A 21,702-nucleotide genomic window follows, 5' to 3' on the forward strand; every position below is an offset into this window, starting at 1 on the left:
AATAGGCTGCGCATCGCGTTCGGGGGTTGCTGCACAGAGGGGCGCCGACAGACAGATTCAATCCGGTTCAGGAAGGTAGGGGTTCGTCCTGCCCTCCAATTGACTTTTTTTCGAGAGGCTTCCCTCCCTTGGCGAGTTGGGTAGAGCCTGGTCTTGTAAAGCAACGAAAGGACGACGCGTTTCTGCGATGGAGGCTACGTTGCCTGAGACATGGCAATCTCTTTCCCGAGAAAGGGTTTGGAAGCTTGGGTGTACCGAAGGCAGTGCGAAAGATGGCCCCTTTACCCGAAGCAGGCTGGGAGGGTTTTACCCCCGTGGCACCTGGCAGCTGGGGGAGTAGGGGAGTAGAGGAGTCGGTGGTTCTGGCTCTGTGATATACACGCAATCGCTGTGTGTTGTTCTGGCCGGATCGACAGGGCGTGGGGTCGCCGGAACGAGTGGTTTCCGTCAGCACGCTGCCAACCGATGACGTCTAGATGTCACCGCCAGGCCTCCAAGCCGGGACAGCCGTTGGCGGTATGCCCAGGGGCCCAGGACCAACATTGTCCAAAGCTCGGCGCGGGTGCTCAGACTGACGATGGGTAGCAGCATTAGCATTCAAAGTCGGTATGGATGGATGTTTGGTTCGGTCGGTCAGGCGGGAAGAGGTACCCGGTCGTCGACCTTCGACGACTTCCACCCCACCATGGCCATCCAAAAATGGAAGTGTTCGCCTCGACGACGCCCACCTATATTGCACATCTTAAGAAAATCTTATCTACTTTTAATATACGCAGGACCGGCTCTGATTCATCCTCTGAGATACCCGTCGTCCATAGCTGACAGCTGACTGGGAAGCTGATAGCTGAGAGCAACATTGGTAGTTAGCGTGCCAGGCGCGTCCAGGGCACTTCAGCTGTACAGTGCAGTAAGTCGGTACTTTACCCAAGGTACAAGTCGAGTCGATCAATTCCATCAATTGCTCTTCACGATCACATCAGTTCGAGTCGCCTGTCCTGTCACCGACCGCCGGCCGGGCCCTTTCCCACCCAAGCGGGCTTCCTCGTCCATACCATACCCGCCCCCAAATACCGACTTTTCTACAGCAGCAAAGCACATGCAACATCCTGCGCCTTCTTTGTTGGCTATGCTGCATTGTTCCTCTCGGCCCCCAACACCGACTGCGTCTCTGACGGCTGAGCGCCGGGATCGAAGCCACTGCCAGCAGCTTGATAGGTAACTGGCTGCTGCAGGTTGCGAGCTGCGCGATGCAGTACCACTACGCCTGCATAAAAGTGCTTGTCAAGTCCACCAATGAATAATTACTCTGGGGCCGGCCTTTGCACAACAAGAAGAACTGGGGACTGAAATAGCAACAGCAACGTCCACTTTGAATGCAACCCCAGTTTACATGCGGCGTAACCCTGCGGCGCGGTCCTCTCCTTCTCACTCGCCCGCCTTCGTCTGTCTTGTCTTGATTGGTGAGCATTTGTGACCTACATGACCTACAAGTCATGGCAGAGGCTTCGGCATGGCTGGCTTTCGCGGATAAAGTCAACCGCTGCATACCGCTGCTTACTGATGAGGGGGCCCCTTTTTGACAACCGTGGCACTTTCTACCTAAGTAGTAAATAGCAGCCTAACTGGGCCGGCCGTTGCTTGTCGCTAGGCACGCCATGCTGAGCATGACAGTTTGGGTCCTAGAACCGTTGAAAACCTCTTCTCTAGCTCTCACATTAGTCCAATGGGCTGGCAGACGCCTCGCAAGCCGTTCAAACCGTCGGGTAGCTTCCCGATGCCTTGGGCCTTCTGACTGTTTGTCGCCCTTTGGGGAGGTAAGTGAGAAAGTAGCAGTATGATGATCCCATTTCCACTGGAATAGGTGACAAGCAGGTGATCTGGCGGCCGCCACGCAGCTAGGCGATAAGATCTTCCCGCCTGTCCCAGATTGTTGGATTTGTGTAGCTTCTCGGGGTGTTACTTTCTTGGGGGCTATAGAAACCTGTGCATCTCCGTGGCCTTTTAATTCGGGCCTATGTAGATAGAGACTATCTACTGCGATAGAATCTCCAACACATGCAATTGGAGGTTGCAGACAAATGTGAGTGAGTGAGCGAAAGCCCCTCCCCTTCCTTCCCCCTGTTACATCACCTACATGTGTATCAAGTGCTTAGAGTGACGTTACTGCGAGTAAGTGCTTATGATTTACGGACAGCAGTATCCTTCTTCTTCAGGAAAGGATGTCGCGGCTTTCCGACGGCGAGAACTGGGTAGGGTGCGCCTCCCTCCGGAGGCGCATCGCGTCACGCCATTATGTACGACGGTGCGGCCAGAACTGCGGTCGTGCAAGCCCCCAAAAAGAAACGAGTGAGTGGGCTACATGCATTACAGACGATGCGATGAGAGGGATGTGACCAAACAAGACTGCCCGAAGGCGTGTTTAGCGCAGCGCCACGATCAAGTAGCTCCAGGGGTATGGAATTGATGATGATGAGGTGCGGTAACGAAAGTGCCTCCCGGTCCCGTTAAAAGCCCTCCCCCAGCTCCTCTCCGCTGAGACACTCAAGTCAATTGTCTCTCCCCTGTGCATACGAGCGATGGGAGCAGCCGCATCAGCAGCAGCAGCAGCAGGTTAGGCCACGATGGGGCCGTATCGGCGGTATCGACAACTGCCTGAAATGTGACGATACCCCCTGGGGATGTCGATGATCGCAATGACTCTTTACAGCTTACATGTAAGGAGTGACGTAGAAAAGACACTGTCAGCTCCTGGTCCCTAGGGTTCCTAGCAGCCTAGGGGACAGTTAGATCGGCCGTCGGGATGGTTGATTTCGGGATCTACGTATGCAAGAAAGGCTACATAGTGTAATAAGTCGACATGGTCATAATATGCCAGGAAAGTAGGTATGTATCCTGCACTGTATGTATGTATGCTCATCTACTTGTACATGCAGACAGCATCCCATGAAAGGTAGGTAGGATCCGGGTAAGCAGGTCAAGCTCTCTCCATATTTGCGATGATCAGCATAGTATGATCTACCAACCCTGCCAACCATCCATCTACATGTAGACATAATACAGGCGTGCTAGCATAACATCCATACCTACCTCCCGGGTGACAAGCGGCGGCGATTGTGGTATCATAACTCTATGAGACGACTATGAAAACTCGCCATATGGATTAGTAGCAAGAGGCATGGCCCGGGGGGAGCCTCTTGGCGTGTGCACACCCAGGCGCAGCCACTTGTTAGCAAACGAGGCCGTCGCGATACGATACGAAGGGCTATGCCGTTATGCCAGTCATGTCCGTCCTATGAAGCCTACCTAATTAGGTTGACCTTGACGGTGCGTATCACCCAGGCAAGCACAGGTGAAATGGGCAGCCCAGCCGCGATCTGGCACACTGTGCAGCACAAGTCGGTCGGCCTGGCCTGGGCAAAGAAAGACATTGGGTATCTTATTTTAGGGCGCTTTGAGAGAAAAGCGAGGCTAGGGGCCGGTCGTATGCGTACTGTAGTACGATGGCTTCTGTCTGGGCCGGAGGAAACAAAGAGATGCCAGGCCGGGATGTTGCGGTGGCCTCCGGTCACGGCGAACGTTACAGGGTGCGCAGGTTCCTCTCGAGAGCGATAACATGGAACACACCACATTGGTTGAATGTCGCTCACCATTCCATTGGAAGGGATCGTGAGAATCTGCCCTGATCCACCCGCTGTGCTGAGTTCCCCGCACTGCCGGGCCCTTCTGAGTCCTAGGATACAGATACACGTACGTGACTGGAGTCATCATAAAGTCGGCCGCCCTGCCTAACGTATGTACCCTACCCTGAGAGTCCCCGAGAATCCCTCGCGATGTGTGGTGCCAGCAGGCGCAGGGGGTGTGGTTGCTGTTTAATGGTTCTGGGTACAGCGCCTAAGCAATCGTCGTCCATTCGTCAATCCCATCCATCCATCTTTCTTTCAACCATTCCATCCCACCACCCCCAATGATCTTATACCAAGTGTAACCGTCATCCCTCCAGCCTTCCATGCTCTGCATCTGTGCCAACACAATTGGCGACAGCAGCAGGCAGGGAGCAAAGTCCGGGTCGCAAACTTCCTGACTGGAAAGTACCGCCAGTTGGCTGTACTATGCCGTGACATGTACCCAGGATCCAGCTGCTACTTTGCACGCAGCATTTCATATCTCCCTCTCTCTGATGAGCCTTCTCTCTCTCTCTCTCTCTCTCTCTCTCTCACCCCCTTGTCCGGCCTTTTGGCGCATGGCACGTCTCTGGCCCACTTGAGCGAGAGAGCTTGGGGCACAGTCTGGCCGGCCTTTTCTTGGCTGGAGACAGGAGACAGGGGACCTTACCTTAGCGCATCTGGATGTACACGTACAGTATGTATCCTATCAGATCGGTCAACCAACATGGATGCCATGAAATACGGATGTCTCTGTTTCCCTCGCATTACTGGACATGACAAGGCGGGCTGCTCGGCCGCAAAAGGGAAATCTGTAGTGCACAGTAGTCAGGTCATGATGTATGTATGTAGCAAGTCGTTGCTGTGCTCTGTGCGCTTCGGCCTGAACCTGACTGGCCTGTCCGGCCTGTCCTGCCTGTCCGGCCTGACTGAGCGGACTGACCTGACTGATGTGATTGAGAATTTGCGAGGTCAGGCAAATGACATGTTCGGCCTAAAATGACCGTGATCTCCTCTCGCGCCCATTTACTCGTACAGGAACGACAACATAATTACATGACTTGCTGGTACCTTTTCTCCTCTCATGTGGCCTAGCCCATCGCAATTAGGTTCCCTGCGATTTTAGAGTGCCTGTCTGGCGTCGGTGTCTAGACCAGGTAACATGAGAAAGTGTCAAAACGACCGCCACAAACGGGAGTCAACCGAGGGTTCCTGATAGCTGGAAATGCTGGAGTTCGTTTCTGCCAAGCCCTGCCAGGGGTCAAGGGTCAAGAGACAAGGGACGAACTCTCCCTCTCGCTCTCCCTCTACGCCTCTACGCGGGAGGTACCTTGCTTGCGCTACTGTACCTAGCAGTAGCTGGCTGGCTCAAGCTCCAGTGCACCACGACTGACGGACGACAAACGACTGGGGCCCTTGGGGCCCAGCCAACAGCCAGCCCAGCAGCGAGCAGCAGCATCCATGACCCCTGTCGAACTCATCAAAGGAATCGTCCGTGTCTGCACCAAGCCAGGGCGTCCCTTTTTTCTGCTCTTTCGTTTCTTTTGGGGGGCACCCATCAGGATCCAGCGCACTGTTGCTGCTTCGCGCGGAGGGGGAATTGCATCCGGGTACAGCTACGGCTGCCAGTGTTACCAGGCTTAACCACTTTCTGTCAGGGCACACGTCCAATCGTTCACTACCCTCTCTCCCAGCTGCTCCACTCCATAATCTCCAATTTGGATTGATGTGCTCTCGTCGCACTCTGTTTTTATGATCTCTTCGCGTCCGGCTGGAGCGAAGTACCTCGCCAGTACTTGCGTGCTGCTGCTGCTCCCGTTGCGCGCCCTCTCTCACCTCACCCACCCACTCAACCACAGCTTCCCTTCTTTTTTTTCTTTGTTTGAATGGACTGCCTCCACACCCCCTCGCTCTTGGATTCCCTCCGCCCCCCCTCAAAAGCCCCAGCTAAAGGCTGCTTGTCGCTGCTAGGCTAGGTCCTACTCGCTCGCTCAGCCAGCCCAGCAGCCCAGGCGCGCCCACTCTTTGCTGGTGGTAACGGACAGGCTGCTGCGAGGGCGGAAAAGACGGTTCCCTTTCTCTGCTGTTGTGTTGGGCAAGGCAGTTCGCGCGCACATCACAACCAAAGTAGCGTATGGGGCGGCGGCCCACTGCCGCTACTACGCCTGCTGCTGCTGTACTGTGTACTAGACAGACATGGCCGTACCATGCCCATATCCATACCAGCATTACTTTACTACGTGCCCACCCCCCTCCCTTCCCTCTCTCGTGATCCTGTGTTGTTTTTGATCCATCCCGGACGTCGTCTGTTTCTTCTGCGTGTCTCTCGTCGGCATCACGAATCCTTGGGTCGCCAAAGTGAGCGTTGTCTCACCTGGACCCGGACAGATCAACTCCCTTGGCCTGTTACTGCTTTGCTGCTTGCTCTCTTATACAAGCCGTAGTCCAACAACAGCAAAACCCTCCTCCCGCCTCGCCTTGTTCCCAAGCCGACTACTACTCTCGTTCTCTACCAAGCATTTTTCGAATTAATACCACATAACATCTGACCTACAGTCCTTCTTTTTCATTACCAAATACGTCTAATCCACCCGCCCCAGTATATACCGCCAACACATCGTCGAGACCATACTTCGGAAGCTATTTTAATCGACTCGTTAACTTTTTTCTTTCTATTGTTGATTCCAAACAATCGGAGTGCCTATTGTGCCATTCGGGGTCTCACCAACACATCACGAGATATCGAGTGATAGTCACTCTCCACCATCCACCATGGACATGCAATACTGCGCCCAGTCTAATTTCGGGCCTGTCTTTAACTTCTCTCATGGCCAGGGAATGCCTATGCAGTACCCCGAGGAACAGTATCCGGCTTACCCAGGCTTCCATGGCCTTCAGTATATGTACCATGCTCAGCAGGCACGTCACCTGGGATCGGACCGAAACTCCATGACCGATGGGAAGACGGAATCGAAACCTCGATTGTCCAAAGAGGAGGTCGAGAAGCTTGAAAAGGTCTTCCAAGAGAACCCGAAACCATCCAGCTCGGTGAAGGCCGCATTGGCGGACGGCCTGGGACTGGAACGGCCTAGGATCAACGTAAAAGACCCCCATTTTCTCGCTCATGTAACTGTGTGGCTTACAACTGTTTTTAGAACTGGTTTCAAAACCGGCGTGCCAAGGCAAAGCAGGAGAGAAAACAGGAGGAGTATGAGGCCCGTCGGGCGGCCGAGAAGTCGGCTTCCGAGTCCAGCACACCTGAGGGCTCCAGGACAGAGACCTCCGATGTGTATGACGAAAGCCCCCATCAGAGCGTCAGACTATCATCGGCGCCATTTCCGGACATGAACTCGGCAGTCGATTCCACCGAGTCCTTCGACGATGATAACGAGGATGACCAGGCAGACCAGGACGATGAGAACCCTACACCCAGCTCGGAAGGAATGGAGCCGCACTTCGCTTCTCATCCCATCAAGATCGACCAAGAAAATAACCCTGGGGATTTGCAATCGCCGATGTCGCTTGGCTTTTCTCCCCCAGACCAGATGGCCTTCAACTACTCGCACCTCGCTCAAGATTATACCCAACAAGGTGCAATGTTCGGCTACAATAACTTTGTACCGCAGCCGACGCAGCCACTGGCATGCGGGATAAACCAAGAAGCCGTGTCAGCGAGTCCTGTTGAGGGCTTGTCGCCAGATCAACAAAACATGGCGGGTACTGACTTCCGCACTGGCCTTCGTCTCCAAATGGGAGCGATAAACACGATGCAGCACGGTTTACCAGTCTGCGACAATGTGTCACCTCTGGAACCACAGCAATTCGATGACGCCTCGACAGAACCGTCCCAAGGTAGCATGCAAGTGCCTGAAAACATGCAGTTGCATTCGCCACAAGACGCACCTGCTCCGTCGGATTCTTTCAAATCACCACCACCCCCTGCCAATATTGCCTCGCGTCGCAATATCCCCAGGCCAGCTGCTTTGCAAGTACGCTCACGCCCGTTCAACTTGCAAAATGGACCCAAGACGTCGATGGAGGGCCCCAGGCGCAACGATCCCTCCAGTCCCGCGACCGCCATGCGGAGGATCGCTTCAGCCAGCGGAAACATGCCGGGGAGAATTCAGAAGCAGACCGCAGGCCCGCGGTCACCCATGTTCTTTGGTAAAAACACCGAGACGTACCTACAGTACCACGCGCGGTCTCCTGTTGGTTCCATGATGTCAAACCTTACGGCTGGCGCTCCCCGACGCCAATGACACCAGTTGTGTACAACCAGCAAGGGCTACGTGAACCCACAGTTTCGTCGAACTGTTCCGACGACGAAACGCTCATGCTGGGCGCTCATGCCGGTGCTTTTGGGCTCGGCACGTCTTTGAAGACCCCGCCAGGCACCCCGGGTATGCTTGGCAACTTCACATCAAGCAGCCTCGGAGTCCCTCCATTAAGCGCTGGCCTGGACTTCACGGCCGACCAACCGCTCTTGACGCCTCACTTCCAAACGGAGTTTCCTGACTTGTCCATGCACCACAACGTGCCGAGCTACGTTGATTTGAACGACAACAGTCTTCCGTCAACGCCGCTGTACCCCACTATGGCTGGGTGCGCCTCCGATGCCCTTGGGTACGCGGGCGTCGGCCAAGGAAACCAGCAGTTCGACTGGGAGACGAACGAGTCGATCAGCTCGTCGAGGTCTTCGCCCGGTCAATCTAGATCCAAGCAGATTCACTTCACCCAGAACATGACTCCGCAGGACTACAACCTACAGGAGAACTGACGGGTGGAGCGCGACCACTTCTCCGCCAGCGTCTCTGGCGGGGCTTCGCCGCCTTGCGTCCAGGCGCAGGCGTGATATGTACAATTAGGTGGCCTCTTTTGCAATTGCATTGGTCCGTTTTTCCAGCGTTTGCATTTCAGCTTTGAAGCGAGTCATCATGTCGATATAATAAGACCATACCTGGAATTCCCCTGCTCATCATACAGCCGTCAGGCTAGGGGGTCCCATAATGTAATGTATGAGAGCAGATTCATGTGTCGAAACGTTGTGCGTTAATTTGATACCCCATTTGGTGAAGGGGGAATGGAGCGGCGGGATTGCATGGGTTGGAATTGTGCGCCTTCTCAGGCAGGCCGGTTTGGTCCAGGAGGGGATTGTCCTTTTTTTCCCACGGTCCGTTTTCAATACCCCAGAAAATGTTTGGCTTCGGCGTCTTCAGGATCATGATGGGGCGCATTTTGGATGTCGCGCTTGGGTGGTGGGCATCAGAGAGATTGGAAGGGAACTGTATACGCAGCAGGCTGAGAAGTAATCTAGTCGAGTGGACTTTGTAGCGCTTGTTCCTCATATAATGCGACGATGGCCAGGGGCCACCAAAAAAAATCAAGGACGTTCTCGTTGAGGTTGCAACCCAGCTTTCTTCAGAAGAAGGCACGCACATGTATTTAAACACAGCATCAAATGGCATCCAATTTCTGGTCTGACCCAACTTTGTTTTGGCCCTTCATTCCGACGACCTGGCCCGTGGTGCAGTTTGTTTATTTGCTACGGAACAATCAATCTCGTAGCATGAAGAGCACATTCCCAGAACTATGGGGAATGGTGGCACCCAGCGCCTTGGAATGAGCGTGGGCGTTGCAGAAGAAATTGGCCCGTGGACTTCGTCTGCTTTCTTTCGTTTGTGCTGCTGTCCACTTCCCGTACCTCGGCATATCCCTGCTCTGCTTATTCTTCCGAGCCACTCTCGTGCCTCTCTCGTTTTTCGATCCGACACGCCAGTCATGCGACTGCACGGCGAACATCACTCCATAACCGGCCGAGATATCTCGATCCTCTGGACCAAGCCATAGGAGGTTTACCGGACAAATCCCGACGTTCTGACGCTCTCTCAGCTCTCACTCCGCATTCCTTGCCGCATTGGACCTAGGTCTCCCCACAGTAGCTTGCCATTGCATGGTCGGCATCCTGGTCACCATCCTTCTCGTAGTGCCGGGTGTGGGGAAGCAGGAGAATTTCAGGACGATTTCGAGAACTGCGTTCCCGGCACTTGGGCCATACAAACATGCTGTCCTGCCCACCGCTACTCGGTGCCCGTGAGAAATGGGACGAGGTGACAGGAGGGAGGATTCTCACGTGGTATCGTGGCTCCATAAGCGGATATCTAAAGAGATGACAGGAGGTGGAAGAAGGCAAAAAGAAGAAGAAGGGGGAGGAAAGGGAAAAAAAGGCGCATGCTGACATCTCGCTCAGTCACCATAGTTCATGATTCAAAACTCGATGAGTTCCTGCTTGGCCTCTTTCTTGGCAGGCACTAGGCGTATTTCCCGGCCACACAGGCACTTGTCAATGGTGTATCTCGCCCAGTCTGCTGCCTGGAGAAAGCCAGTGTGTTTCAGTCCATGAGTTGGAGGCAAAGGTATTTGTTTACCCGACAGGCTGTCCGGTATAGCTGCATCGTGCGTAGCATGGCGAAATCAGCCTCGCCAATCTGACTCCACGTCTAGGCGCGTGGTATGATCGGAAGCGACTCTTTTTTCTTTTTCTTCTGCTTCCTTTCCTTCTCTCCCCACACCCAACGTGGAAATCCCCGCACCGAATGCAGCCCCAGGGCCACCCCATGGCCCCCCTCCGCACCATGCGCCGAAGCCCGACTAGGCCGGCACAGTTGCAATGGGTATAGTCCGTTCCCTCCTAGCCCAACGGGTGCCTCTGTGTGACCAGCTGCTCTGCTCTGGCTCCACCTGCTCAGTACTTTTTGGGCAGAAGGTCCGATTGCTTCCCCCTGCGTAGCAAGGTCTATGAGTCGCCAGTCATGGGGCTTCGCAAGGCTTTCGACTCCGAGGCCAGGCCGGAATTAAACAGGCAGGCATTGGAGACTGCCGGTGCGGAGAGAAAGGGGGAGGGAGCGTGCGGTACGTCATGGAAAGAGTGAGAAGGGCGGGCGGGCAGGCGAGCGAGCGAGCGAACGAGCGAACGAGTCGGATGGAGCAGGATAAATAGACCATGTCCTCGCCGCCCCGAGTTCTGGTAGAGTTGCGAAGCCGCGCGATCCCAGGGTTCCTTCTCCTTGACTCCCCCCCAAGCCGATCCTCCGTGCTTGCCTGCCCGTCATCATGCTTCGCCTATCCCTCCTCACGGCCGTTGGCTGTTCCATCAGCCCGGCCTTCTCCGCCCCTGTCACCGGCGACGCCAGCTCGGCTGCACCTACTGTCACTGTCAAGAACGGCACGTACTCGGGCATCCACAGCGAGAGCTATGATCAGGACTTCTTCCTGGGCATGCCCTACTCCCAGAAGGCCGTGCGCTTCACCCAGGCCGAGTCGCTCAACAGCACCTGGGAGGGTGCCAGGGAGGCGACTGCCTACCCCCTCCACTGCGTCGGCTACGGTGGCGACGAAGTGGGCTACGAGCTCTCGGAGGACTGCCTGTACCTCAACGTCGTCCGGCCCGCTGGGCTCTCCGAGACGGCCGATCTCCCCGTGGCCGTATGGATCCACGGCGGCGGCCTGGTCATGGGTGGATCGGCCGACAAGCGATACAACATGAGCTTCATGGTCGAGAACAGCGTCAAGCAGGGCACCCCGATGATTGGTGTCAGCCTGAACTACCGTGTCTCCGCTTTCGGCTTCCTCTCGGGCAAGGAGGTCCTGGATGCCGGTCTTTCCAACATCGGCTTCCATGACCAGCGTCTGGCCCTGCGCTGGGTCAACGAGAACATCGCTTCCTTTGGTGGTTCGCCTGAAAAGGTGACCATTTTCGGAGAGAGTTCCGGTGCCGAGTCTGTCCATGCCCAGGTTTTCGCTTTCAACGGTAAGTCATGCCATGTCATCGTTGATGATATTTCCATTCAAGTATATACATACAGAGCCAATGCTGATCTGACTTCAGGACGCGACGATGGTCTGTTCCGAGGAGCTATGGCCCAGTCCGGCTTTGGCCAGAGCATCTTCCGCTTCCCCGGCGGTCTGAACGGCACGGTGAAGCGCCAGGAGACCTTTGACAACCTTGTCAAGAACGTGACCTCGTGCGCCTCTACCGTTGGTACTGCCGATGCCATCCCCTGCCTCCGGACCGCGCCTTTCGAGGAGATCAACCATGCTCTCAACGTCAGCAGCGTTGGCCCCTGGGCCCCGCAGTTCGACGGCGACTTCTTCGCCGACCATCCCTTCAACCAGCTCAACAACGGCAAATTCCCCAAGATCCCAATCCTGATTGGCGAGAACACGGACGAAGGCTCCGCCTTTGGTAGCGGTAGGGGCCCCAACGGCGGTCCCATCAACACTGATGCCGACTTCGAATGGTCCATTAGGAATGGCCTGTTGGGTTCCCAGGCTGCCGAGGCCTCGGGCAAGTCTATCGACGTACTGACCTCTGAGCTGATGGCCCTGTATCCCAACATCCAGAGCCTGGGCATCCCATCCCTTGCCTCGTGGCCCGAGGTTATCAACTCCACCACAGAGGGAGTCGAGAAGATGGGTCTGCAGTACCGCCGTGGCAACGCTCTGTACGGCGACGTCATGATGCACTACGCCCGCCGCCGGGCCAACATTGCGTGGGCCAAGGCCGGCCTCCCGTCGTGGAGCTTCCGCTTCGACGTGACGACGCCCGGCTCGCCCGGCTCCGTCTCGGCGACGCACTTCCAGGAGGTGGCGTACGTGTTCCACAACCTGGGCGGCGACGGCTACACCGAGGACCAGAAGCCGTTCCCGGCGGACGCGCCGGGCATCGCGGCGAACCGCGACCTCGCGCTCACCATCTCGTCGGCGTGGGTCAACTTCGTGACCGGGCTCGACCCCAACGGCGACAACGTGAAGCCGGCGTGGCCGCGCTACGACCTCGCGGCCGGCGGCGGCGTGGGCGAGAACATGGTCTTCGCGGTCGAGGGCCAGGGCTCGCACGCCGAGATTGACGATTACCGCGCCGAGGCCATCAACTGGATGATTGAGAACAGTCTTACCGTCTTTGGCTCCTAATCAAAGAAGAAGATGCGGGGGCGATTGTCGGAATGGGATGGCTGCTAATGACGGCCGTTTCAAATCTTAATGTGTATTGATTGGGCTTTCACTTGGCCATCTGCAAGAGAAATCGGTCTACGGTATTCTCATATGTACTTAATATGCATAATCCTTAAAAAAGATACTCCTATTGAACATAATAAATCAAGTAAAAGATGATGTATGGACCAAACAAAAAAATCAGCAGATGTTTGCACAGCAGTCAACGAAGATTGGCAGAAGATGCAGGAACGCAGTTAGTCGTCAACCTAACGCAAAGTCAATCATGAGATCGAGCTACTCAGGTTAGACACGATCGATCCAAGGCTTGGCATCTGCCTCTGGCCAGTCTGCTGGGTAAATCGGCACGTTGACGAAAAGACGGTCGTGTATGATTCTAGCCGCCATACCCGGGTCTATCGCTGTCGACACGCTTGCGGGCGGGCCCAGTATGATGTAACCGCCGATCATTAAGCCTGCCGCTAAACACTGGCGTCCGACGAACACCTAGATTTCCTCGGCGAATTCTCTGCCCGTGTCTTGGAAATCATCATGGGAAAGAGACCGATGCCTTGGAACGGGGGAGTTAGTGAGTGTGGTGTGGACTATGGATGACGAACCCCAAGAACTGGAGGAGTTGGCGACTGGGGCTGGAGAGGAAGTCAGGGCTCTATCCAGTAGTCCATCTCTCATCGGGACCATGGCGTTGATATCCTTCCCTTTGCCCGTATTATACACTTCATACTAGCCACCCGGGGCTTCGGGTTTTCACCAAAGTCTTTTACACTTACGCATCACGACAGGAACAAAATGCTACACAGAAAGAAGAACCACGCCGGCAGGGAGGAGCTGGAGTCGCCACAAGATGAGCCCCATCACCGACACCTCCCCTTCCGGCTTCGGGTGACCCGGATCACTTGGCAATGGTTCCCCAGCACCATGTCGACGGGGGCGCTGGCGTCGCTGCTCGGCCAGCAGCCCTTCACCTTCCCGGGGCTCACGACCATTGGCAAGATCTTCTTCATCCTGGACATGGTGCTGTTCCTCGCCTTCTCGTCCCTCATCGCCGTGCGCTTCGTGCTCAAGCGCCACGCCATCCTAGCCTCGCTGCACCACCCCTCCGAGAGCTTCTTCTTCGGCGCCTGGTGGGTCTCGCTGGCCCTGCTCCTCAACTGCGCCGCCTCCTACGGCATACCGGGGCTCGGCGGTGCGGACGGGGGCGGCGCCTGGCTGGTCGCGGCCCTGCGCGTCCTGTTCTGGGTCTATTTTGCCTGCGCCATCCTCGTCGCCGTCCTGCAGTACTACATCATCTTCCAGACCGAGCACCTGCGCGTCAGCGACGCCATGCCCGCCTGGATCCTGCCCGCCTACCCCTTCCTCGTCTCCGGCCCCCTCGCGGCCCAGATCGCCAAGACCCAGCCCGACGCCACGGCCGCCCTGCAGATCATCGTGGCCGGCATCTCGGGCCAGGGCCTCGGCTGGATCTTGGCGCTGCTCATGTACTCCGTTTACTTCACCCGCCTCATCCGCAGCGACATGCCCAACCCCAGCGTGCGGCCGGGCATGTACGTCTCCGTCGGCCCCGCGGCGTACACGGCGGCCGGCCTGCTCGCCCTGGGCCAGCAGGCCCACCTGCAGCTGCCCGCGGGCTTCCTGGGCATCACCTCGCTGGCCGTGGGCGACGTCTGGCTCGCGGCCGCGCTGCCGGCCGGCCTCTTCCTCTGGATGGTCGCCATCTGGTTCTCGGGCGTGACGACGCTGCACGTGGCGCGCGACGCGCGCCGCATGCGCTTCTCGCTGCAGTGGTGGGCCTTTGTCTTCCCCAACGCCGGGCTCGCCATGGCGACCATCCAGATCGGCAAGGCGCTCGGTAGCCACGGCGTTGATGTGTTCGCGGCCGCGCTCACGGTCCTGCTCGTTTGTTTTTGGTTCCTCTGTGCCGCCATGCACGTGCGCGCCGTCTGGCGGCACGATCTTCTGCAGCCGGGCAGGGATCAGGGCGTGGACGATGTTAATGCGGTGCATGACAGGGCGAAAGAGGAGGGGGAGGAGGATGAGAAGATGAGCGTGTAGCTACCTTATTCTAACAGAATAATGGAAGCCAAAGAAATAACATAATAGAAGTAGTAGTAATTGATACCTACTTACCCCTCCCTATCTTGCTCCTGCACTAAATGTTTGTGGGCTACTCAAGTCGTCATCCTGTTGAGCACACATGATGGATTGATCGTAAGAACGTCGCTCTTTCCTGTTCTAACCCCGTTACAAGTGTGCCCATTGTGACACATGAACTCCCGCGCGTGTGATATTTTCTCGCTGTGCTTTGATACGATTTCAGCACGAGCTATCCACCGATGTGGCCAATCGGCATATTTCTGTCAACATATGCAAGTCAGTCTTCGTTACCCCAGTCGAGTTCGGAGAGAATGCCGAGCTGCCCGTATTGGCGCCGGTGGGGGGCAAGCATTACCACGCAGTAGAAGGGGGCTTCTCCAAAGTACCCCACGGCGGGGTAGTATGCGGAGGAAGACGATGGGCCGGCCTCCTTCTAACGTAAGGGGCTCAGGAGTGATGGGCGACGTCGTATTTATGTGGAAGTACTGTTGTTCGGCTCATTAGAAACAGACGGACTCGTGAAACCACCCCCTGAGTTACTGAGTTCTTGCTCACCTTTGCAACACATATCCGCGACTACAAAGCTAGTTAACTTACTTACTAGTACAGGGACGATTAGTAACCTTTTGTTCCCTCACCATGAGCAGCAGTTCGCGCGCATCGGAGCCCAAGGCGAAGCCCCTCCCCGCCGGGGTCTGGACGCCCGTCATCACGCTGTATGACGACACGGCGGCGCAGGGCGTGGACCACGGCGCCATGTACCGGCACTGCCAGCACCTGGTGCGGTCCGGCATGCACGGCCTGGTGTACCTGGGCACCAACGGCGAGCTGGCGCTGCTGGCGCGCGACGAGCGGCAGGCCATCCTCCGCACCGCCCGCCGCGCCGTCGCCGACCTCGGCAGGCCCGACTACCCCCTCGTCGCGGGCATCTCGGCCCAGGGCACCGCCGAGTCCGTCCAGCTGGCCCGCGAGGCCGCCGACGCCGGCGCCGGCTGGGGCCTGCTGCTGCCGCCGTCGTACTGGGCCAAGGCGCTGCCCACCGAGGCGCTGCTGGCGTATTTCCGCGACGTGGCGGATGCGAGTCCGATCCCTATCGTGGTCTACAACGTGAGTTCCAACAACAACGGAGGATAATGACATAGATCGGAGACTGACCGAGTCCAATAGTTCCCAGGCGTCACGTCGGGCGTGGACCTCGACTCGGACCAGCTGGCGGCGCTGGCGGCGCACCCCAACATCGCCGCGACGAAGCTGACGTGCGGCAACGTGGGCAAGCTGACGCGGCTGACCTCCCAGTTCGGGCCCGAGCACTTTGGCGTCTACGGCGGCAGCTCCGACTACCTGCTGCCCGCGCTGCACGCGGGCGGGCGGGGGTGCGTGACGGGGCTCGGCAACGTGTTCCCGCGCGCCACGTCGATGATTTACGACCTGTGGGCCGCGGGGAAGCTCGACGAGGCGCGCGAGCTGCAGGACAAGGTCGCCAACGCCGAGTGGGCCTGCAAGAAGGGCATCGCGCAGACCAAGTACGGCGCCTGGTGGTTCGTGGGCCGCAAGAGCCTCGGGCTCGAGAACGAGGCGCTGTTTCGGATGCGGAAGCCGTATCTGCTGCTCGGGGACGAGGCGAAGAGGTGGACGGTGGAGACGATGCGGGTGCTCGAGGCGACGGAGGATGCTTTGCTGGGTGAAAGTTGAAGGAGGAGGGTTGAGTAGAAAAATATCGACACTAAGGAGCGCAACTTTTAATATCGGAGATAGGATTTGGCGATTTCTTCTTGTTACCAGTTAGTGCAGATGGGATCTTCTACAGATAATCACACTCTATATTCAGCTAGCTTAGTCTAAGGCATAATGGCCAACGCATATTCTAATGAGGGAAACATTTGTAGGTTTAGATATTTCGATCTGCAGTGATTGTTCAGTCTATATCCGATTCGTTCTTCTGCTCCCAACCCTAACCCTAACCCTGAACCCCCTTGCTTATAGCTTTGCAAGTTCTCGTCGCTCCGGGATATCCGGAAACTTGTTCGATGCGCGTATCAAGTAGTCCACATCCGCCGTGTTCAGCATATCCGGGCCAGCCTGGCTCAGGTCCGTGATGCCGCATAGACGCATCGAGACTTCGATCTCGTCTTTCAAAACTAGGGAACGAGAAATGACGGGTCAATTGTCAGTGGGATGTAAACTTTCGAAATTAAAAAGGGAAGCCCCCGAACGAGGGCGGCACATTTGATGTGTCTACTCACTTTGAGTCAGGTGCTCGGCACCTTCTTGTCCGTACACCAACGAGTACAAGTACGGCCGTCCGATACCGACGGCGGTTGCGCCCAATGCGATGGCCTTCAGGATGTCGGTCCCGCGCTCAAAGCCGCCGTCGACGTAGACCTCGAGCTTGGTGAAGATCTCCGGGCAGCGCATGCGCAGTTCCAAGAGGTTCAAAACGGCGGGTTGCGACCTGCGTGCAACTTCAGTCAGTCGGGCCTCAAATACCAAAAAAAGGAAGAGGAACTCACGTATCCAGTGACCGCCCACCGTGGTTACTCAACATGATCCCATCAGCGCCGTACTCGGCGGCCATGCGCGCATCCGCCACGCTCTGCACACCCTTGAGCACCACCGGCAGCCCCGAGGCGCGCCGGATCCAGGCGATGTCGTCCCAGACCACGCTCATGTCGATGTACTGGGCCATGAGCCGCCCCAACGCGCCGCCCTTCTTGTCGACATTGGTCGACGCGGCGCCCGAGATGGCCGACCGCACCGTCGTGGCCGCCGCGACGCGCTCGTCGGCCTCGCGCTTCCCCGGCACCGGCGCGTCGACCGTCACGAAGATGGCCTTGATCCCGGCCCCCGCCATCTGGCCCAGCAGCTCGGCCGTCTTGCGCCGGTCTGCGTTGACGTACAGCTGGAAGAAGAAGGGCTGCGCCGGATCGCCGAACTCGATGATGCTGCCGAGCGGATACGAGGCGTTGCTGGAGATCTATTTGGACCATAGTTTCATTAGTCCTTTCCTTTTTCCTTTTTTTCCCCTTTCCTCTTCACCCCGATAATTTCAAGTTACGGGGTTCGTTGTGACAACCCCGTTTCTTGACTTACACATGGATGATCCCCTCCGACGCCGCAGCTGTCGCCAAAGCCAGTTCGCCGTCGGGGTGCGCGAGCCGGGCCATGGCGGCAGGACTGATGAAAAAGGGCGCCGAGCTGCCGAGGTCGAGAATACTGCGTTTCATATTGACATGCTTGACGTCCCGTAGGACCCGGGGCTGTATCATGATCCCCCGCAGCAGTGCTTTGTTTTGGGTATGCGTAATGAGATCGGTCGCCGCGCTCGAGTAAAAAGCCCAGGTCTTGGGGGATAGAGCCCTGCTGGCCACCTTTTCAAAGTCGGCGGCGCTGATCAGCGAGAATAGCGGCGGATGTGTTGTTTCAGCCGAAGGAGCTTCCTCGATATGTGTTTCTGTTGGTAACGCCGCTGCTGCTTTGTTGTCCCGTTCCTGCTGCGCTTCTTGCACGGTGCCTGGGGATGGCACATCGCTGCTGGCTTCTTCTAGCATGCCCTTGAACTTGTCGACGGACAGATTTGCTTCCAGGATACCGGGAGCATGCACCTCGTCGTACACTGTCGTGGCATTGGTGCCGGCATGTTGGAGCAGGACTGGGTTACTCGGTTAGCCTCAAGAAGATGCCGCACCGTTTTATTTAAACTCACTATCTGCTCCGCCCGGATGCTCGTCGACGAAATCCGTGAGATCCCATACTTTGTGGTGTACCGCCAACCAGCAGTCATTCTTCTTGTTGTGCCGACTGAGCTCAGATGCAGAGACCTGAGTGGATGGAGGTGAAGTCGCCATGGTCGTCCCTGCCACTTGCTATGTCGAAGATGCTCAAAGCCAAGAGGCATCTAGCAGCGACAGCCCAAACCCAAGGAGAGTACATATCACCGAGCATCATGCATCCAACCCGGGAACACACTCCGTTGAGAGAAACTCATACGCTAGGTCTTTCCCTGCGATCGGAACCGGGTTACTCTGTTTGCCATGCATGCCCTGGAGGTGGTGGCAACCCCGATCGGAGAGAAAGCCGACCCCCCACACACCAGAGTGGACGCCGACCCTGCGCAAAACAGTGTCCTAACAAAAAGCCGAATGGAAGTAAAACGGGATAGAACGGTGCTTGGCTCCGTAATCTTGCGTTTACGGTTCATCAATTTTCCTGGCCTTTTACGGCTGGCCTGGAGACTCTTGTTTCCGCGAGGAAGATGTAAACTCTGGCCGGGAGCGTGGGGAACTCGCATACTAGTCCGTGGACGTATTTGCTATCCATCCCAGGCGGCTGCAGAACAGGTGTCGGCCATCACGGGTGGCGAGCTTGACTACCTGATTGCCAACGCCGCTTACATTCCCACCGTCGATGGTTGCTATTGCGCGATTGGGCAAATGTACGACCCTACCACCGGCGCCACTGTGCCATCCTACAACCCCATGCAGAGGGACTGAGGGACTGATGGGGCATTTTGTGCAATTTATATTCTTTTGGTCTAAAGATACTGATGGAAAAGGAGGACAGGAGTAAAAAAGATGATCCAACAAATGTAGATCTACATGTAGCGTGTCCCGGAGATATCTTTCTTGATAACCCCCCTCTTATTTGGCGGCAACAATCGGATTGTAGAAACGAAAGCGGTTGGAGGGGTCGTATTTGGCCTTGAGCCTCTTCAAGAGGGCCAGACGCCATGGCTCGTCGCCGTACATGGACTTGGCCGTCTCCCAAGGATGGCCCCAGGCGTAGTTCACATAGGTCTTTGGGGTTTGGCCCGGGCCCTGGCCCTCCATCAAGAGATCGAAAGTCTCCTTGGCCCACGCCCGGGCCGGTTCCAACAGACCGGAGCCTTCCGGCACCGTCGCCTTCAGGTAGCTGCGCAAGTCGGGGGTGTCAGTATATTTCGCATCACGGTGGTTATATCTAAGTACTCAAGTAGACGGACGTACACGATAAAGTTCTGTTCCCGGTGGGGGTAGGCCGTCGAGGGGGACGGCACTTGCTGGACCGCCTTGTTTCCGTAGCCCTCGTGGGCGAGGAGGGTCCCGCGCGTCATGACGGGGTACTGCGCCAGGTTGCGCGCGAAGAGGTCGTAGAGGCGGCGCTGGGTCGTCACGTTGTACTCCCGGAGCAGGGCGTTGGCGAACACGCTGGAGCCGGGCTCGCAGTGGTGGTCGTGCAGGCCGGTGCCCGCCACGTCGGAGATCTGGTCGTAGGGGACGTCGCGCACGTTCTGCAAGACGGCCTCGATCGCGTTGAAGGGCTGGAGCATCGCCTCGGCCTCTTCGGCGGGGCCGTTGTAGGCGAAGTCCCAGAATATCACCGGCTGGGGAGAGGTCAGTGGCTTTTCGAGTGCTGTCGCGAGGAATCGGCACGAGGGGGGATCGCGGGTTTATCACGACGTGACGTACCTCGGTCTTGCTAATGGACTGGTTCAGAGTGTAGACGCCAGCATCCATGCCCAGCAAGACGGGCGCGGAGCCATTGACACTCTTGTGCAGCTTGTTGATCTCTTCGAAGACGGCCTCCAGCTTGTCTCCCGTCCAGGTGTAGCTATGGTAATGCCACGTGTTTTTCGGTCGGGGATGGATCTTGACCCGGGAGCTTGTCACAATACCAAAGTTATGACCGGCACCTCTCATGGCCCAGAAGAGGTCCCTGTGGCTGGTGGCGTTTACCCCTATTTCCGAGCCGTCGGAGGTAACGACGTTGAAGTGCACGACACCATCCGCGGCGAGGCCATAGAGAGACCCTCCAGGCGGCCATGGCCGCCGCCTAGCGTAACCCCCCCTAGACCAACACATTGGGCAGCTCCAGTGCCTACCAACCCGCTGAAGTTAGTGCCGACTTCATCTCAGTGATGCGTATTCTGGGTGGGAGGGGGCCCTTGGAAAGGCATCTCACTCGTGACATATCCCTTGTCCCAGAGGGCTCGGACAGTTGGGTCGGCAAAGGATCCGCCCTGAAGCAAGGCCGTCTGTCCGTTGGCAGCAATGTCTACGCCCTGGAGCTTGATCATGTTGATCTGCAAACCTTTGAAGGCATTGAGGCTCGTAGTGAATCCGTGGCCGCGGTTCTTCACCAGAAAATCGATGCTGTTATCGTTGCAGTATCGGACCTGCGTCCGTTGTTAGCCTTCAGCTCTGTTGGGCTTTAGAAGTCCATTATCGGTTCTTACAATTTTGGAGATATCGGCCTCTTGGGCCGGTTCTACAATGATCTCGACATGGGGCTGCACGAACTCATTCCATCTCGAAGACGCTTCGGGGAACTCGGGGCTCTCGGGGCCAAAGATGAGTGTATTGTTGGACAGGATGTGTCCCAACTCCCGCTGGACCACAGAGGTAGTCAGGTTGCGCCGAGTGATGGGGTTGTTTTGGAAATAGCGAGGGAATGGCGTTGCGGCTACCAATGACTGCAGAAGCAGGGTGCCATAAACGACCAGGGAGGAAATAGGGGCCATTGTCGGTGAGGGCGCACTTTGGATCGGATGGCAGTTTGCCCCTTGTACATCTTGTTGATTTACGATGTCACACCTCTATATATACGTTGGATATTCCCCCGTTCTCCCCTTTGCCAGTGATTATTTACAGCCAAATCATAACAATCTTGGTAGCAGCGCCTCCAGCTCCTTCGACCAGGCCGGCCACCTCATGATGCTCATCAGGCCGCGTCGTCCTCATCTGGCCCCCATAAGCCAGCCTCGACTAGGAGCCGAAAAATCTCGGAGAAGGCTCACCGCAGACGACCAAAGGTCCAATCAAGTCCCAGCTAGACTAAGCGTCAGAGTGAGGCGCCACCGAGGTTGTCAGATCTGATGTTGAGCTGACATGAACCGAGGTCTCTGGTACGCGGTACTTCTACTTCAAAGACTCTCTTCGAAACATTTATATCGTCGGGG

The 21,702-nt window shown here is 56.8% G+C and overlaps 7 protein-coding genes across 7 annotated transcripts; 5 read left to right on the forward strand and 2 right to left on the reverse strand.

Moving 5' to 3' along the window:
• Window positions 1-6,434: 6,434 nt before the first annotated feature.
• On the forward strand, window positions 6,435-8,439 carry PG997_004598 (Homeobox protein ceh-14; the record flags this gene model as incomplete). Its single annotated transcript, XM_066808913.1, has 3 exons — window positions 6,435-6,761; window positions 6,818-7,874; window positions 7,928-8,439. The coding sequence occupies 3 exons, from the start codon at window positions 6,435-6,437 to the stop codon at window positions 8,437-8,439; spliced, it is 1,896 nt and encodes a 631-aa protein (XP_066672531.1).
• Window positions 8,440-10,772: 2,333 nt separating this feature from the next.
• On the forward strand, window positions 10,773-12,632 carry PG997_004599 (Carboxylic ester hydrolase; the record flags this gene model as incomplete). The annotated part of the gene is made up of 1 exon (XM_066808914.1): window positions 10,773-12,632. The coding sequence occupies one exon, from the start codon at window positions 10,773-10,775 to the stop codon at window positions 12,630-12,632; it is 1,860 nt and encodes a 619-aa protein (XP_066672532.1).
• Window positions 12,633-13,463: 831 nt separating this feature from the next.
• Window positions 13,464-14,726, forward strand: PG997_004600 (uncharacterized protein; the record flags this gene model as incomplete). Its single annotated transcript, XM_066808915.1, has 1 exon — window positions 13,464-14,726. One exon carries the CDS (start codon window positions 13,464-13,466, stop codon window positions 14,724-14,726), a length of 1,263 nt encoding a protein of 420 aa, XP_066672533.1.
• A 681-nt stretch (window positions 14,727-15,407) lies between these two features.
• PG997_004601 (dihydrodipicolinate synthase) lies at window positions 15,408-16,460 on the forward strand (the record flags this gene model as incomplete). Its single annotated transcript, XM_066808916.1, has 2 exons — window positions 15,408-15,875; window positions 15,936-16,460. 2 exons carry the CDS (start codon window positions 15,408-15,410, stop codon window positions 16,458-16,460), a joined length of 993 nt encoding a protein of 330 aa, XP_066672534.1.
• Window positions 16,461-16,745: 285 nt separating this feature from the next.
• On the reverse strand, window positions 16,746-18,613 carry PG997_004602 (uncharacterized protein; the record flags this gene model as incomplete). Its single annotated transcript, XM_066808917.1, has 5 exons — window positions 16,746-16,906; window positions 17,012-17,220; window positions 17,279-17,734; window positions 17,859-18,417; window positions 18,472-18,613. 5 exons carry the CDS (start codon window positions 18,611-18,613, stop codon window positions 16,746-16,748), a joined length of 1,527 nt encoding a protein of 508 aa, XP_066672535.1.
• PG997_004603 (uncharacterized protein) lies at window positions 18,612-19,258 on the forward strand (the record flags this gene model as incomplete). The annotated part of the gene is made up of 2 exons (XM_066808918.1): window positions 18,612-18,692; window positions 19,091-19,258. The coding sequence occupies 2 exons, from the start codon at window positions 18,612-18,614 to the stop codon at window positions 19,256-19,258; spliced, it is 249 nt and encodes an 82-aa protein (XP_066672536.1).
• A 147-nt stretch (window positions 19,259-19,405) lies between these two features.
• Window positions 19,406-21,264, reverse strand: PG997_004604 (FAD-binding domain-containing protein; the record flags this gene model as incomplete). Its single annotated transcript, XM_066808919.1, has 6 exons — window positions 19,406-19,676; window positions 19,751-20,127; window positions 20,213-20,576; window positions 20,630-20,654; window positions 20,706-20,919; window positions 20,980-21,264. The coding sequence occupies 6 exons, from the start codon at window positions 21,262-21,264 to the stop codon at window positions 19,406-19,408; spliced, it is 1,536 nt and encodes a 511-aa protein (XP_066672537.1).
• Window positions 21,265-21,702: the final 438 nt, after the last annotated feature.

This window comes from Apiospora hydei, assembly GCF_038363865.1.
Source record: "Apiospora hydei strain CBS 114990 chromosome Unknown utg000004l_segment0_segment0, whole genome shotgun sequence".
NCBI classification, from domain to species: Eukaryota; Fungi; Ascomycota; class Sordariomycetes; order Amphisphaeriales; family Apiosporaceae; genus Apiospora; species Apiospora hydei.